At 45.3% G+C, this 18501-nt stretch overlaps 1 protein-coding gene across 1 annotated transcript in view; it reads right to left on the bottom strand.

Annotated features, from left to right (window-relative positions):
* Positions 1-18501, bottom strand: part of CLCN2 (chloride voltage-gated channel 2) — a 530501-nt gene that overhangs the window by 169115 nt on the left and 342885 nt on the right. Inside the window, exons 8-11 of the mRNA XM_078668166.1 lie at positions 11721-11846; positions 10672-10756; positions 3394-3495; positions 2349-2433 (exon numbers count right to left, since the gene is read on the bottom strand). Of these exons, the coding sequence (XP_078524292.1) occupies positions 2349-2433; positions 3394-3495; positions 10672-10756; positions 11721-11846 (398 nt within the window). The remainder of the gene's footprint in view (positions 1-2348; positions 2434-3393; positions 3496-10671; positions 10757-11720; positions 11847-18501) is intronic.

Raw genomic sequence — 18501 nt, forward strand, 5'->3', positions numbered from 1 at the left:
GATATCATCCGCGTACAATAGTATCTTCATTTCCCCCGCCGGCATAACAATGACCCAGACTCTACCACACTGCCTGATGGCCATTGCTAAGGGTTCCAGGGCTAAAACGAAAAGAAGAGGAGACCGCAGGCAATTCTGTCTGAAACCTCTTTGTATTGGGAAGGTTTGGGACAAAAATCCTCTACAGTCTACTTGCGTGAAAGGATTCGAACATATTTAGCGAGGTTTACCATGAAACCCGGATCCAGTCCCACTCTCTCCTGCATGTGGCATGGATATCCCCCATTCAACATGATTGAACGGCTACTTGGCATCTAGCAAGAGTAGTATCTTCTCATCTCTTCCATCACGTACCTGCCACATTGTGTGCACTAATGCACGTAAGTGGTTTCTGGAAGAGCGGCCCGTGACAAATTCCACCGGTCAACGAATTATCGGGCTAGGCAAGAATTTCCCAAGCAGGGTCCCTAGGACTGCGGTCAAGATTTCCATTTCCATATTAAGTAACGATATTGGGCAGTAACTGCTGCAGTCAGTAGGGTCTATGTTTGCTTTCTTGTATTCCGATGGGAATCCACTACGTGCTCTGCCCTCCTTGAAAATCTGGTGCAGGATTGGGGTCACTATTTGTTTGTTCTGCTTGTAAAACTGTGGGGAAACCATAATCTCCCAGAGTCTTGTAGGGCATATCCGAGATAGCCGCAGCTATCTCTTTCTCTCTTATATCCCCATCGAGCAGTTGCTATCTCCGTAGAGTAGTTTCAGCGGAAGCTCTGTTGATAGTTTGAGGTATGGAATCTCTGATGGAGACATAAATGGAGACCGGGCACAATACCTATCTCCTCTCTGATAGTAGTACGTTACAATTCACCTTACAGGGTTGTGTCATAGTTGACTAATCAATGGTCACTTGTGACTGTGTTCGCTTCAGAGCCTTTGTTGACAATGGTATCGCAGCTGGTGCTATTGGGTCCAAAATGGCAGGACATTGGTGTTTCAAGATGAAGTAAAAAAAGTCCCTTGGACACTTCATCAGAAGTGATTCCTGACAGAGCAGCTCTAGTAGGAATGTGTGAACAGGACTGGAGGTAACTGGATGACTTCACAGGAAGCAGATGCAGGTCACGTGATAGTCAGCCGCAGTGACACCAAATTATCTCAGTATCGTAGAAGGCAGACTGGTTTTGGCACAGACCTTCTCTAGAAACTGAAAATGTACAAAGAGCTATATATGCTTCCCAGCATACTTGGAAAAACAAACCTTCAGTACCAAAGCAGAGGTCAGAAGCAACCACAGCTTTTGGTTTTAGTCATCAGCAGCAGTAAGACAAACCTGGAGTGAAAGGCACACGTGAAATAGCAGCTATGACCTGGACAAATAATTGCCTCACACATGCGACCTGCTAAGTACAGGTTCTGGTTCCGCTATACAGTTGCCCATAGTTTAACGGCGGGAACACAGAGGATCTAGATATGAAAGTGTCACATCCCTGAAGCCCATCCACTCCTTCAAGGGTGAAGGCTTGGCCTACTAAGACCACCTCTTTAGAAGCAGCAGTTGTGACCTTAAGGGGGTCTGAGACTCCCCTAGACCTGCACACACGCAAACCAGCTTATCTCAAGATCCACTGGGAAAAAGACATCTAACCAGCAACCGGCCGTCTAGGAGCGTGGCAGCAATTCATCCATAGAAAAATTCAAATAGATCTTGAAGCCAATCCTAGAGGGTATCCCAAACTGCTCTTTTTCTGGAGAGGATCGGGAACACTATGCCTAGAACTTGTGGGCTAGTGTAGGGGTGACCAACCCAAGAAAATTACTGCCCCTCAAACCTATCCTAAGGTGGGTCGGTACGCATAACTTATCTTCTAGAATGGCTCTACCACAATCGAACACTAAAAAGAGAAAGGTACTTCTTACAAATACTTAGAGGTTTGGAAGAGACGGGAAGAAAAACAATGAAAGCTAGAAAAACTCCCACGCGACCTGTATTACTTCTGTGTAAGCCTGCTAAAGCTCCATGGGCTAACTAATACCGACAATATTAAAACAAATGTGTGCATACTGTTATTTATCTTTTATTTAATTATAAAGACATGATAACATGCTGTTGCAAGGATAATTAATTTTTCAATTTAGTAGTATAAAATTACATAGTTAAAAAGATTTGCCAAAATCACATACATATGCTATACAGTGTTTCCACAAAGTGACACAATGAATTATACAAATGAAAGAAATTGACAAGAACACATAACAAAACTAACAGTGAAAGCATGCATCTTTTTTTTACAACAATTGAATTCAACATAGGGTATTTAAGATAGTATCCAGGATAATGAAGGTACCTGTCCAGCCATGAATTGTCCGAAGCCGGGCGGGAAAGTGAAAGTTGCAATTAGAAGAGTCACAAGTGCAGGGAACAGTAAACGCCTGTGTAACAAAAGATACAAAAAGCACCAATTAAGGATTAAGCAACAACAATAAGTAATAATCACGGAAGAGACAACACCAAACACACTATAAAAACAAAGCACTTCCACCAACCCGGGCACCTTCACACGAATAACTATATATAAAAAAAAAACTTTAAATTTGGTCATACAAAAGTAATAAAAGAAATCAATACATGCTGACATTTCCACACCAGTAACACAGTCCCCCAATTGTGGCTGGCACAACAAACAACCACATGAACTAAAGCAGACAACAAAAGCTAAGCAACTCCACCACGAGCAATACCTGTGGAAAAAGAGCACATGAATCCAGGCTGACATCTGTGAAGCAACAACAAAATACATTCATGGTGGCACCAACCTCAGAAAGTGGTACTACTGACAAACCAGAGGAGGACTCTGACATGAAAACAAAGGGGATAATGGTTCATTGATAAGAGGAAATAGTGATCAAGAACTTCATATCAGGTGATAAGGAGATAGGGAAGACTTCATCATAAGATCTCGTGCTTCATTGAGCAATGAGTGAAGACATGTCAACAAGTGAAGGAGTGAAATAAATGTTGACTTATTCATCAGGTGAAGGAGAGGAGTTGACAATGTTGATCAGAAGACTGCGAAGAGAAGCACATTTACTCCATCAGGCGATGAAGTGATGGGAGAACACAAACTACATTTGGTACAAACATTGGGACAGACATGGAGGACGTATGCTTCATAAAGTGTTAAAGATTAGAAAGACGGTGCTTACTTCACCATGTGAAGGGAAGGATTCAGGCAGGGCATACCGCAAGTAGTGAGCAGATATGTAGTGAGCAGATATGCAGTGGGCACAACAGGTGGTAAATTGAGGATATGGAAAGGAAATGTATTTATCAGGTGAACAGAGAGAAGGAAATGTGAGTTATAACTAATAGTAGAAGAGCAGGGTACTTACTTTTTCATCAAAAACCTGTTGATGACCTTTTGCTTCCTCATAAACTGGACAATCTTGCGGTTCAAATACACAAAAAGTGCCCCTCCGAAGCCACTGACAAGCCTGCAAGGAGAAAGGAGAAACTGTTGAAGGCTTGCCGAGACTAGGGCTGGGCGTAGTTCGCGAAGTAGCGCTACGCGTAGCTACGTGAAGTGCACTTCACACTACGCGAACTACGTGTAGCACTATGCGAACTGCGTAGTACCCTGTTCACACTGTGCAAGATGCCGTTTTCAATGATTTCACAGTGCGGACAAGCATCCGGCACTGTGTAATCATTGAAAACGGCAACTTGCACAGTGCGAGCTGTAGTTTTCTGCTGCTCGAGATTTTTACTCGACGCGGACTTGTAGTTTCTCATAGCGAGTGGTCGCGAGCATACGCGACCACTCACAATGAGAAAACAGATCGCGAACGAGGAAAAAGTCTCGCCAGGATGTTATTTTGCTTGCTCGCGGTCGCCAACTTGTTGTTGAGGACCGCGAGCAAGCAAAAAATGTCCGCTGCACTACGCTACGCGTGTTCGCACTGTGCTACGTGCAGTTCGCGTAGTGCGAAGTTGCGCAAACTTTGCAAACTACGCAAGCGTAGCGTAGTGCTTTGCCCAGGGTTAGCTGAGACATTACCCAGCTCCACTAAACATGTTCGAGGAATTCAGACAGACCGTTTTAGAAAAGGTCTACTTAGTCAAATTTCATAAACCAAGGGTCTCAGGGTCCTAAGCCTATTTGCAAATGTGGAGATAATTTTTATGGGCCCAAATTCCTGTTGTGTCTACACTTTCTTCTGCTTTGAAATGAACCACCAGTATCTACAACTCATCCCAGGAGTTTGAGGGATACGCAGGCTGGTTGACGTGAACCCCCTTGTGTTCTTAGGCATTAATGAAATTTAACACTGAAATTGTCCTGGATTAGGATGGATTGGTTGGTCACGATGAATTTCCACTCTACTACAGGATTAAATTAAATGTCGATTTTTAAATCTCCTGCAATATGGACTGGATTGTGGGGCAATTCTCAGCTTCTCTTGGATACTATGATTATGGTAAATGAATATCCTGAAAATCTCCTGAGTTCTGGCGCCTTTGTTAATTTGTTCCCCAAGCTGGGAATTCCTCCAGAGTTCTGGGAGTGATTTATCTGAAAATCAACACTATACTTGGGGAACATATTTTGTTTAGTGGTGCGGGTGTTTCAAAGGATTCTGAATGCATATGGCGAGGCTGATTTACTTAATAATCCTGTATTCACTCTTATTTTTGGGTTGGACTGACTGTTAAACCCTGGCATTTTCTTACACTTTTTGATTGGATTACCTGTTGTTTATTAACTTCCCTTGATTGTTGGGGTTGGAGTGCCTGTTAATCCTGGTTTCTCTAATATTGTCGGATTTGATTACCTGTAAACTGGGTTTCCTTCAAAATTTGGATTAGGATGGCCTGGTAATCCTGACTTTACCTATATTTTTGGGTTGGACTGTCTGCTATTTTCTTGAATTTCTTTATATTCCAAGGTTGTTGCCTTTTAATCCTGGCTTCACCAATATCTTGGGATTGGATTAGATGTTGATGGTGAATTATTCTTAAATTTCATGATCGAACAGCTTTTACCTTTATTTTGGTGAATAGATTGAATGTATCCTGCCTTGTTTTGTAGAGATTTGTTTGCGGGATTCCCGGCTATGGTCACCATAAGAACGACTGCCATGAGACAAAATGCCTGGAACGACAAGGATAGCCATACGAGACGGTGTCCACACCATTAACGTGGAATGGGACACCATGAAATGATTGGTGCGGAACCAAAACTTGGTTTTACACTTTTATACTCCTGTCCAAGACATCCAGTAATCACAAATGCTGGAGCCTCCAGGAATGTGAGTTAAGTGCTCATATCAAGAGTGTGAAATATCAAAGGTCTCAAAGGCTAAGATATGCAGTTTCAATGACCGTCAGCATCCTTTTTCTGGACTATCATATGTCGAGGACCTCAAGGCGTACAAAGTTAGCACACCGACTACTATCATTTTACATATCTGGGTGGAAGGAAGGAACTCTTTGTAGAACATCAGTAACATAAGAAAAGGCTGCCTTTAGTCGTAAAGCACAGTGTGCCGAAGCGAAATCCCAGCACAAAAGCAGCTATACGAGTCAGCCTTTCAGAAACCACTGCTGTGCTGATTCGTATCAAATAAAGAAGATATCTTTGTTCAGCTTGTTGGATGTGGACAAGAGAGAGACGACCACAGACATCAGGTGTATTCAAGACTGCACAGTCTTGGTATGCACAATGAATAATTTTTTGATGGAAGAACAGACCGAAGCAGTGCCAGTTTGAGGAGCGACAACTCTCACAATAGTCCAGTTTACACAATCACACACAACTTAACAAAAACCATCTGGTCTACTTGTATATTGTCAATGGGGTACAAAGGGCATGAAAAGTCTTATAAGGTGTATTCGAACATTGGAATGTTGGGAGCTCCATTGAAAACAATGGAGGGCTCCGGGCTTATAATGGCTGGTATAAGTCCGGAGCGCCAACATTTCAATATTTCTTGTTCACAGCTCTGACTGTGAACAAAAGCTTCAGGGAGCCTCAGGGGATTTCAATCACCTCACTCTCCTGAAGGCTTTGTTTAATTTTAGTGGCAGAATGTTCTAATAGCCTTATAGCCCTTCGTAGCAGGGCTATACCGGCTATTAATGTCATGCTGCTTTGTTAAAATCCCTCGCCTTCGGCTCGGGCCTTTAACACTGCAACGGGCCTTTAATAGCCGGTATAGCCCACTATGGCGGGCTATAAGGCTATATGATAATTGATGTTCTTTAGGCTCCTGAAAGGAAAGGCCTCTCATATTTCACAAAGGCTGGACCTGAAAGCATCTTCTGTGGAGAGCAGGATTGCATTCTCCATATGTGCAGGGATAGGAGAGTCTGAGTTGTGGCTCCTGTCCGTTTTTATTGGTCTCTGGATCACGGCGAATCAACTCTTCAGATTCCAGTGGGTTTTGACACCGTCTCCCCCTCCATTTTGTTCTTGAGATTACGGAGGTAAGGTTGGGGTGGGAAGCAGTGTCTTTGGCTGCCTACCGTAATTCCTGAAGGATCACTCTCTGGCAGTATTGAGTACATCTCACCAATCCTCTTTTCTGTATCCGGTACTACATGGAGTACCTTAAGGCACTGCTGCAGTGAGCTCTACTCTTGTGCATCTTTGTCACCCTTGGCACATAGCTTTGGAGATCATGGTTTTGATTTCCATTGCTACGCAGATGACACTCGGCTACTCCTGAGACTTCATCAGTCATAAACCACTCCTATCCATGAGAGGTTTTAAATATGTCTATTGGATACTTCTACTTAGTTGAGGAGAAACCATCTTAAAGCCAGGCCCTCGTCAGCAGCAGACTCGACTACGGAGAAGCCCTCCACGCGGGATCCCCGACAAAGCTCATCAATCGACTAAAACGCATCCAAAACGCCTCGGCATGACTGATCCTCGATGTACCACGACACATCCGCATCACCCCCCACCTGAGAAACCTGCACTGGCTCCCCGTCAACAAGAGGATATCCTTCAAGCTCCTCATCCACGCACACAAGGCACACAAGACCGGCCCAGCCTACCTCAACAGACGGCTCTCCTTCTACACCCCCAACCCCCAGCTACGCTCCTCCGACCTCTCACTCGCCACTGTCCCGCGCATCCGAAGAACAACCACCGGCAGGAGATCCTTCTCCCACCTCGCCGCCAAGACATGGAACACCCTCCCACTGAGCTTCTGGAGGATACTCAAGACCTGGCTGTTCGATCAGTAGCGGCCCCCACTTCCCCCCCAGCGCCTTGAGACCCTCGCAGGTATGTAGTGCGCTTAACAAATTACTGATTGATTGATTGAAACTCAACTTGATAAGACTTAAGGGATCACCTTAGGTGGTACTCAATCTCTTTGGATCAGCATTTAAAAAATATTCAGCTAACCTTTCTTCCTCAGTTTTTTAAACTTACTTCGATTTGCTTTTTCATCTGGAAACCTCACACAAAAATGTTCCTTACCTGCCCATCAGATACTGTAAATCTATAGTTTTGACTTCAATATGGACTATGGGAATGCAGTGGATCCAAAACATGTCCGCCTGGCCAATTGTTGGTATTTCAAAAAGAGAAATCATCAACAACCATCTTGCTAAGTTTTCCCTGCTGTTGACAGACTATTTTCAATTCTTCATATATAGTACAGAGGGAACTATCTGGTTATGCTCCCCTACTCTAGGCTCTAGGTTAAAGAGGTATTCATCATTATCCTGTTTGAGGTCCTCTCCTGCACATCAAGTTGCTCCTTGGTTTCTTTGGATCCGGATTGCTAGTCTAAATTTTTCACAGCTGGCGACTAACCAATGTAATTCTCTACATCCAACTATCTAATATTTTGATCACTTCTCATTCCAGTGGGCTCTTAAACTCTGGCTCTTTTTGTCTTCAATTAAATAGTAATGAAAGTGTGCTCTGTTTGGGGGAATTCCCTCATAAGTTCCATGAACTAATGCGGATTGTTTTTGCCCTTCTGGTCACTTAAGGGATACTCGATGCCAGGAACTAGACATTCATTAAGGCCTGTGCCATGGTATCCAGCAAAAAATGTCCCAAGGGTCCAAGGAAAGAACAATGCCACATGAAAGATTTTAAAAGCGAACCTAGGCTAGGACTTTCTGGCATTTTATGGTCTTCTGTACAGTTTGGGGAGACATCACACAAATGCACAAAAGTCCAAAAAGCATGTGATGTCCTGGGGTGTCACACCAATGACTTAAATAATGGCCTTCTAAATGTTGAATATTGGTAGTATCTCTGCTTTGTGCTCTATTTAATCCCTGGTGAGCACCTGCATTCGAAGGCTAACATGGCCTAAGTGAAGAAGCCATCTGGAAGAACTATCTTATTTCCAATAAAGTCAGCCTCAGCCAGTGCATAGAAATACAAAGTACTGCAATCTTTCAAAGTAATCTCTGGGGAAATCTCACCCTTGGAGCTGGGTTTTTGTTAGTTATGCAGGCTTCATGAAACTCCAGAAGACTGTTTGCCAACATATGTTAAATTTCAAGAACAGCAACAAACATACATTAAAAAGGTAGAGTTATACTCCTAGAACCAGTGAATTGTAGAATTTCTCAACCATCCCATGTCATAAACATATTACACATCTGGATCTTGAATTACAAAAACTGTTCTGATAAACATAGATTTGATAACTTTTGGATTAAGAGTGATGCTCACATTTTAGGGTAATGAGAAAAGCAGTTTTTGTGTCAGGTGAACCAGAGCCTTCCCCGGTATCTGCTGCTGGATTACCTAGTGAACCAGAATGTATTATTTATTCCAGTGCTAGAGTTTCTAAAGACTTTGAGCTTCCCTTATAGTTTGGAGCTGGAATGCCTGGTGGTCATGAACATGTAGTTTGGGACTAGTTAGTGTACAATACTAGACCAATACTAAGTTATTTCATGTTGTGAATTAAAACAGAAGCTGGATGTCTATCAATCCTTCAATTATAATTCAATCATGGGTCTGGATTGCCTAGTTTTACAGATATCCCTTATTTTCTGAACCCAAAGTGCCCAGAACCTCCCATAAACTGTGAGATTGGATTGCTTGGCGGTCCTCAATTTTTCCCTCTTTACAGGAAAGAATTCTTCTTTGGTGTGATCAAGAAATTTCCATAAAATTTCACCAGGCATACTAAATGATCTTGAAATGTCTCTTTCATTCAGCGATTTGATTCTTTGTGGCTTGCGAAAAGACAGGCGGCAAGAGGGCCCTCTCACACTTAACAATAGGCCGACACGTGTTCACATAATGGCGCTAAATGCAAGTTGGACGGATCACTATATGGGGACATATACCACTCCACTCAATTATATTTCTGCACCCAGATGTTCCAAGTATTAGAATACAAGACCAGATTTTAATGGCTAAAAAATGCGGTCCCTGACCCCCATCAGATCCTCTTTTATATCACCGGGCGGGGCATGCAATTCGACCCAACAGACCAGTCTGCCCATTTATTTCCTGTTCCTTATTTTGTGTGTATTCATTTGAAATACCTGGATTTATGAGTAGGGATACGGATTGGAAATGTTATTCCAACAGAAAAATCCGCATCACTCACAATCGGGCCTACATCTTTGACTTCAACACGGACTACTTGTCGATGACGACAGATGTTTATCCATCCATGGTTATGGTTCATATGAAGAGTAAAAAAGTATTGCACTTTCACTGTTTTTCCCATAACTCACAGTGAATATATAATGACAATGAAAAATATTGAAAGCTTTATCATTATTTATTAAGGTGGATTTGAAAGTTCAGGTTTCTTTACCACCACACACAATGTTATAAGCTCTTTTGACAGGGACATCGATTGGAATGCTAGACATAAGGACTCATTCTGTATTCTGCACACTACCAGTATTTTCCCTGGTGGGATGAATAACAACGCAGGCTTACATACTTCTATCTGATCTATTTCCCTTTTTTGTGATTATTTGATTTGGTGTGTGAACTTTGTTATTCATTTATCTATGAATTTAAGCAATATTAGCAGCTAACCAAATTTACTGATAGGGATTTTGAAGTTACTAGTATCTGTCTGGCTGTAATTTGGCTAATTTTAGGTCACATGTGGCTGTTGATTATTCTAGCAAGCCCCTGTATTTAATTTTGGAAGGGGGAGATCTTACAACAAAAGTCCAAAGATTTTCTCCGCCATTTGAAGTGGAGGTGCCTAGGACCCCTACGCTTATCTAGCCAGCCCTGTGACCTCACTGTGTTCCGGGATAATTCTCCTATTCATGCAGTGCGGTATGTCTTTATGATGTCTACTGCAACCAGTATTTTGTGGGTGATTGTCTTGGGTATATTCAGAATCCCAAGTGTTCTGGTGCGAGCTACTGTCAATCTTCCTGAGCTATGAACTAGATCGTCATATGAGCCCTATGTTTTTGTGATTCGCGGATTCATATTTTGTGGTGAATTTACTTAGAAATTTGTTCGATTTCTCGATGAGTCGTGATGCATCGGGTTTGATCGATGGCTCTATAAGACTCGCTATGCTCTACATTTTGGGTGAATTGACCCACGTGCATAGGCACTCTCCTGTGTTCTTGTGGGGGGGCTCATCATCAGTTTGATGTGATTTTCTGGTGATGTCATCAAGAGGAGCTACATCCCTCACCCAATCACAGCAAAGGCAGGCAGCTCCTGCAGGTCAAACGGGAAGTCCAGGCGGAAGCGGGTTTTGAATAACGCGGTAATAGTCTCTGAAAGACAAAAATGAGGAGATCTTTGAGGAATGTTACCAGGCAGAGAAAACCTGTCTACGGAGGAGGCTTCACCAGACTCAAATATAAAAGAGGATGACTATTGGTAATCAGATCAACCATGAAAAGCCTCCTCATCGTCTTTCTACTTCACCACTTCTTAAATTTCCTACTTGTCCTTCTGCCCTCTCTTTTTGTTAATGTGTGCCATCGATCGTTCACACACGCTATCCTGCATGGCTTCTGCTCTCACTACACCATCATCGGAAAGATGCCCTTAATATTCTCACGCTCCCCCCACTCATACAGTGCGCCGCCACCCAGACTCGAGCCATGAGGCCTCTATCAACACAATATGTAGTCAGCTATGAGGCATCAGATTGGCTAAGGTCTCAGTATCACCATCAAAGTTCTCCCTTCATATCCAACTTTACCCTCCCATGCCGTGTTTCTCATTAAGTTATCTCTGCGAGAAATCACTTCCGAGATCCCAAAAGTCCTCACCCTCAGAATGTTCCCTCCCTTGAAAGGCTTTTCCACACTGAATCTCCCTCTTCCCAGTCAAACCTCTTCCCTTAGATGCTCCATTTCCTTCTCAGGGCTCTACCGTAGGGCTTAGGGCTTCCAACTGAAGCCTTTAGCCCCACCAAAGACTCACTGTCCTGCTTGGTGGTCTTACCCCTCAGGCTAGCATCCTTACCTTTCATGCTCAATCATATTGTTCACACTTGGTAATGATTCTCCCACTGCCAGCTCTTCTAAGATTTTCTTTTACCAAGTAAGACCTCTCCATTGAGTCACAATTCTTCAAGTCACAAAATCCTGCTCTGGAGAACCCCTCCTCCCACTTAGATGTCTTGTCCTGCATTCACTCTCCTCTTTACAGTCTTTTGCAACATCTCATGCCCTGTAGTAATCTTACAGAGATGGTAAAATATAAATGGACATTAAAAATGCTGTATACCTTCATCGCGATTCCACACGGCCAGCACGCGGAAGATAAAAGCGCTGAATGTTGCTGCGAAGAAGCCACGCCAATAATTCCTTACAGCAAAAAAGGTGGATGTGACCTCAATGCTGAAGAGGACGCCTGGAGAAGTATGAAAAAGTGCAGACAACAGAGGATGACTTCGGAACACAGGACATGTATAGCATTGCACAGACAAGCATTGCAGGACCCTTAATAAATGCAAGGGAGGTCAGACATGTAGCAAGAGTCAGGATCCATGTGCCTTTGTATGGGACAAATACCTTCAGTAAGGAGCATTACACACCCAACCAGTAGTACTACTCATTACCTCTCTCATTGCAAACAATCTGAACCATACCCTTGTCCTTTGATCAAGGCTCTGTTGCATTCCTGCTAGGTATGTGCTATAAAAGTATCACAACATGAACATGTGTGTGTGAACACACACACACACACGCACACACAAACAAAAACCACTAAGCAAGTGCAAGAGTGCAGTCACATAATATATGAATTCTGTGTCCACAGTTATACCCAGGCAGCTCAGACCTCTTGCCAGAGACTGGTAGGGCACCTATGGGGTCAATCTTGGCTTCTCTTTAGTGTCACACCTCCAACATATAACCTATAGAAGATCAGATATGGTGTTTGTCTTATCAACATGGTTTCATGAAGGAGGCTGTATGAATTAATCTGAGAAACAGCCAGAAGCTGTAAGAAACTTATGGGGGCAAACGGTCCATAAAAAAGGCAAAACATGCAGAATTTCGTCTGTTAAATGCCGATTCTGTATGATACGCCTAATTTTGGAGTTGAAAGGTCATATTAGGAGGTATTTACCACAAGTGTTAAATATAATATGCTGGGTTTATGGTATTTAAATACACCACCATATTCTGCCCAACTTGTAACAATAGTCAGTCTGCTCTGTAGGGCAACTCATTAGCAACTGTGTGTCCCAAAACGGAGGCGCTAGGGGGCACGCAGCGGAATGGCTGGGTAAGACCGCAGCTCCGCCGGACGGCAGAAAACGCGACGTCCTAAGGTCGCTCTGATGCCCGAAAAAATGCTGTTTGAGCGCTGCCCCGATGTGCGAATACCTCAGGCACACGATGCTCTGAAAATTGACTACTGGTGTCCAGAAATAACGGGAGAAAACGATAACACAGCTCCGGGAGCCGGGAGCGCTCAAGATGGCGGCCATAGCTCTCCCCTTCGAGTCTGAGGTGCTACCGGCGGAATAAACACACCTGCCACTTTGGGCGAAGCTGGAAATTATCCCAGGTATTTATATCCACAGTGTGAGCACAGCGACCCTTGGCCAGCTAGATGAGCCCGCCGCGGAGTTACCGCATCGTGACTGTTTGAATGAGACTGGCGCGAGACAACATGGCGGCGCCCAGGGAGACGGCTCCGGGCTGGTGTGATGAGTGAGGCTGGGGTGATATACGCCACGATCCACAGAGGACTCCGGCCCATAGCTGCATGCACTAGCGGCACTGAGTACTGTAGGGTGCACGTCACCTGACCGTGGCACCGCATGGAGATCGGAGGTGGCTGTGGATGGCGCCTGTAATTGCGACACAACCCCTAAGGACGCCGTAGCCTGATAACGCTGTAGGGCTCCGACCCGAAACCGAGCCCGCCGGATGGTGATCTGCGCAGTGTGCTGCTGTTGCTACGGGTGGCGCGCCTGGTGAGCTGAACCCGGAACATATACTCCAGAGATCGGAGGAGACTCTCGCTGAAGGCGATACAGCTGACATACATCCTGGGGCCCCCATTGGGTGGAGACCCCCGTGCCCGAACCGGCGCGCTGTGTGGGGCGCCAAAACGTCAGCGGCCAACAGAAGAACGAGATCCACACCACGGGACGAAACGCTGCTTACCCCACCTCCCTTGACAATGGTACGGCCAGATAAACAACAACCAAAGATTTCCTTCGAATCAAAAAAGACGCCCTAACCTACAGAAACGATGCCTGTTACTTTGAGTGGATCGCCGGGCGAACCTACTACTGGTAGCAATATAGAGAAGATACTGCTAGCCATCCAATCTAATCTACAAGACATCAATGGTAAATTGGACAACTTAACGTGCAGGATGGATGGCATGGCTGCCAAGTTGGAAAAGCATGGAGAGAGACTGGAGACGGCGGAAACGCGAATCTCAGCGATAGAAGACAAATCGCATGCCACCAAAACCAAGTGCACGACCATGGAGCGGGTGCTAGAGGTGATTAAGGCAAAGGAGGAGGAATTGGAATCGCGCTCCAGACGCAATAATGTGCGCATCACGGGCTTGCCGGAATCGACCAACACCGGACGCATGGAGCAATATGTCGAGAAATTGTGCAAGGACATATTTGGAGATGACTCACTGTCGCAAATTCTTGTCATAGAGAGAGCGCACAGATCCCTTGCGCCCCGTCCTCCTCCAGGCGCAACGCCGCGTCCGATCGTGGCAAGGGTCCTGAACTATCGAGACAGGGACACCATCCTGAAACTGGCACGGGAGAAAGGACCCATAACCCACCAGGGCAATAAACTGGAATTCTATGCGGATCATACTGTGGCCGTGCAGCAGGCTCGCAGGGAATACACAGCGGTGAAATCCAAACTCCGTGATCTACAAATTAATTACTCAATGCTATACCCGGCCAGGTTGCGGGTATTGTGGGAGGGTAAACTCGTAATATTAGCGACTCCGAGAGCTGCGCAGGACTTTGTGAAGAAAATAATTACACAAAATAAATCTGGTGCACGAGAGGGACAACAGGCGGACACGGATTGAGCGCCCTGGGGCTACGCTTGAACAAGACTGTATGCGAGTATGACAATCCTTATTGCCCCACAGGAACTTCTCTTAACCAATGTTAGCGAAATTTACACCGAATACAGATGTTGGCCCACAATAGACTTTACAGAATCGGCTTACCGATAACTACTGTTTCCCGAGCCCGTTGGCTCCAAGATCAGGAAAGGCTACGACGAGATACGGCACATGGTGTGCTCGGGAAACACATAGTGTGCGTTGCTGAAGAAGTGTTGACTGACTAAGCACCGAGATATGGTGCTAAAGACGTCTATTCGTCAAAGTGACTGACACACTTAGAGAAGCGCCCTTCAAACTAGCTGCGCTGCTGCCTCAGGGGGCTACCAAAAAATATCTCGATTTATATGCTGAACTGGCTGAAAGGGCTCTTAACACGAATGGAATAGATGTTGCATTGCTTCAAGGGACTGCAGCCCCCATATGATGAGAGCCCTCCTTGGTGTTTGCCTTCCTTTCACAGGGCCCATGCTGTTGCACCACCGCATGAGGGGACTAGTGTATAACGCTTTATATGCCTTCATTTGTGATATATGTTGTATCTAAGCATAGACTGTTACAGGGCTACCATAGAGAGATCGGTGCTTCCCGCCCACCGTGCATGCTACTGTGTACCTCTGTTTATACATGATAATGTTGACTACTTTTGCAAGAGACACTAGGGCCATTGCCAGTTGAGATGCATTGTGGAGCGTGGAGGTCACCGTTTGGGAGGTCACTTGCGACACTCACTCGTATAAACAATGTTGGTCTGGCTAAGATTACCATGTTTGCCATTGAGCGCGGGTGGACTGGGGATAACCGGTTGAGAAATGATAACTAATATGCGACCGGGCTGATTAAGGAAAAGGGCCGGGATAGACCGGGGACGTTGATCCATGACACGACTACCTTCACTAACGTAAAGGATGCGTCCACATCCACTTAGTTGGTTGGAGAGTTGTGCCTCCAGCGGACCTCCAAAAGGGAGTTCCCCACACGGGTTCTATAGAGTTGTTTTTGATGTCAAGCCCCGAACTGTTGTCGAGGTTGTTTGGGGTGGGAGAATGGCTTCGGCATGTTTGGGTTGCTGGAGTGGGTGGGGGAGGGTGGGTTGGGGAAAATGTCATTGTTCTGAGACCTGAACTTTCAGAAATTGTCTATCTGGAATATTTAACAGAACTAAAAATCACTTGGACGCACAAGATTGTACATAGACACATAGCGGCCGACCCCTGGCACAATAACAAAGCGCAGCACATGCAGACACCTCCGCCGTACGGATGACACGGAGAACAACTCAAACAAATAACTCACACATAAACCTCCTCACGTGGAATGTGCGGGGCCTAACACAACCTAAGAAAATTAGAAGGGTATTCGCATATTTGAACAGGTATCATATAGATATCGCGCTTTTGCAGGAGACACACATTGCCCCAAACACACATCAATCCATAGGCCAAAAATGGGCCGAATCTGTCCATACCGCCACATATTCCGCATGTGCTAGAGGGGTGATGTTACTGATATGGAAAGGGTTAAATTTCAAAACTAAGCAGGTGATACAGGACCCGGGGGGAAGATATGTTATTGTGTCGGGTACTCTACGTGGTAAAAACGTGACATTCCTTAATGTGTATGGCCCAAATGTAGACGCCCCCGACTTCTTTCAAGAATTTTGGGGACACTTACGACAATTCACAGACACTAAGATAATGTGCGGGGGTGATTGGAATGTGGCACTTGCAGACGATGAGCACCGCTCCGCTCACTCCATCGAACCGCATAAAAACGCCAGAACCAAGCTCCTACATATGATAGCGGACTTGTCCCTAACAGACATATGGAGACACAAATATCCACCAGAGCCAGGTGCTACACACATCTCCGCGTGCCATAATAGTTGGTCACGCTTAGACTACTGGTTAGGTGCTGATGATATCATACATTGGACTTGTGACGTTTGCGTCCTCCCCAGGACACTGTCGGACCACAATCCGGTACTACTTAAACTTACCGTGCCAGGACACGTCCCACCTCCATATCAATGGAGATTCAATTCGAGGGCTCTCACAGACATACTATATGAGGCCACCATCCACACGGCGATAAAAGACTATTTTCTTCTAAACGAATCGGCGGTTGACGACCCATGTATGCTGTGGGAAGCCTTTAAGGCAACGATCCGTGGTGTGTGTATGAGCACTACTATAGGCATACTCCGCGACATCCGGCAACAGATTAAAAAATGCGACACACAATTGAGGGATATGGAGAGGGAGTACGAAACTACCCAAGATGTCACTATACTGGGCAACCTACGCACACTACACACAGCACCAGAACCTGGTGGATGACGAAATAAAATATCTAGACAAAAAACCTTCCGCTAGATTTTATGGGGAGGGTGGAAGACCAGGTGGACTATTGGCTGCAAAAATATGTGAAGGTAGAAGTCACAATGTGGTACTTGGTATTAAATCAGAAAATGGTACAGTACAGACGCAAACAGCTGACATACTGCAAAGCTTCGTTGACTCGTATAGTGCGTTGTACACGTCGCAACCAATAGCGTCTACAGATGCCATTGACAGCTACTTCAGGGAGGTGGCGATAGCATGGTTGTCAGACAATCAGAGGGAATACTTGGCGGCACCTATAACAGTGGAAGAAGTCACGGAGGTGATAAAGTCATTACCGAAAGGTAAGGCGCCGGGTCCGAATGGGTACACGAAGGAATTCTATAAACATTACGTGGATATACTGGCTTCCCACTTGGCGGAGATGTACGGGGCCGCGTTTGACCAGGGTGAACTCCCCCCAACGCTCCGTGAGGCGGTGATAATAGCTCTTTTAAAACCTTCCAAAGACCCGACCCAATGTGACTCCTATAGGCCGCTATCACTGATAAATGTCGACTCCAAAATTCTAGCGAAAATCATGGCAACGAGACTGACACCGTTGATGACCAACTTGGTGTTACCTGACCAGGCAGGATTTGTCTCAACACGGTCAACGTCCCATAATACCCGGACGCTGTTCGCCTTATCCCACTATCTCCAACCCAACACGAAGGCTGTTGCGGTGCTATTGGACGCCGCAAAAGCGTTCGATTCTATTGAGTGGAAATACCTGATTGCGGTTCTACACCGTATGGGCTTCCCCAAGAGGTTTGTCCAATGGGTGTCCTTAATCTACACTAATCCGCGGGCCAGGGTCCGAGTGAATGGGTACTTATCCCACAGCTTCGCAGTGGAACGCGGTACCAGACAGGGTTGCCCACTATCTCCCCTGCTATTCGCCCTAGCATTGGAACCCCTAGCACGCATTATTCAACAGAACTATAAATCATCTGCCCTGCAATGTCCTGCTAGGCCGTTACACATATCATTGTACGCGGATGATATGGTGCTCTACGTTCGCGACCCCGCCGAGCACCTCAACCAACTATTGAGGGAATACATCAAATTCGGCGGACACTCGGGACTAGCGATAAATTGGTCAAAGTCCTACATTATCCCCCTCACGGACACTACAACTCCCTTTGACGCAGAGTACCCCTTGGAATGGCAGACCGACCCGGTGCGTTAATTGGGAGTACTATATCATAGAGATCCAGAAGTCGTAGTTCGCTCAAACTATGGCACCACGATTTCCAAACTGGAGACTAAAGTAAAGCGCTGGATACAGCTACCACTGTCCCTAGCAGATGGTATCGCGATAGTGAAGATGAATATACTGCCTAAGCTGCTATATCTCTTCAACAACATCCCAATTACCCCCTCAGGGGAAGTGTTCCGTCACATTAAGTCATTGGTGTTACAACTCATTTGGGCAGGCAAACAAGCGCGGATTGACCTCCAGACATTGACACTCCCATATGCCAGGGGAGGGTTTGGAGTACCGGATTTTAAACTATACTTTTTGTGTGCACAGGCTCAATATGCAGCTTATTGGTATC

The sequence above is a fragment of the Lissotriton helveticus genome, chromosome 11 (assembly GCF_964261635.1).
Source record: "Lissotriton helveticus chromosome 11, aLisHel1.1, whole genome shotgun sequence".
Classification (NCBI taxonomy): domain Eukaryota; kingdom Metazoa; phylum Chordata; class Amphibia; order Caudata; family Salamandridae; genus Lissotriton; species Lissotriton helveticus.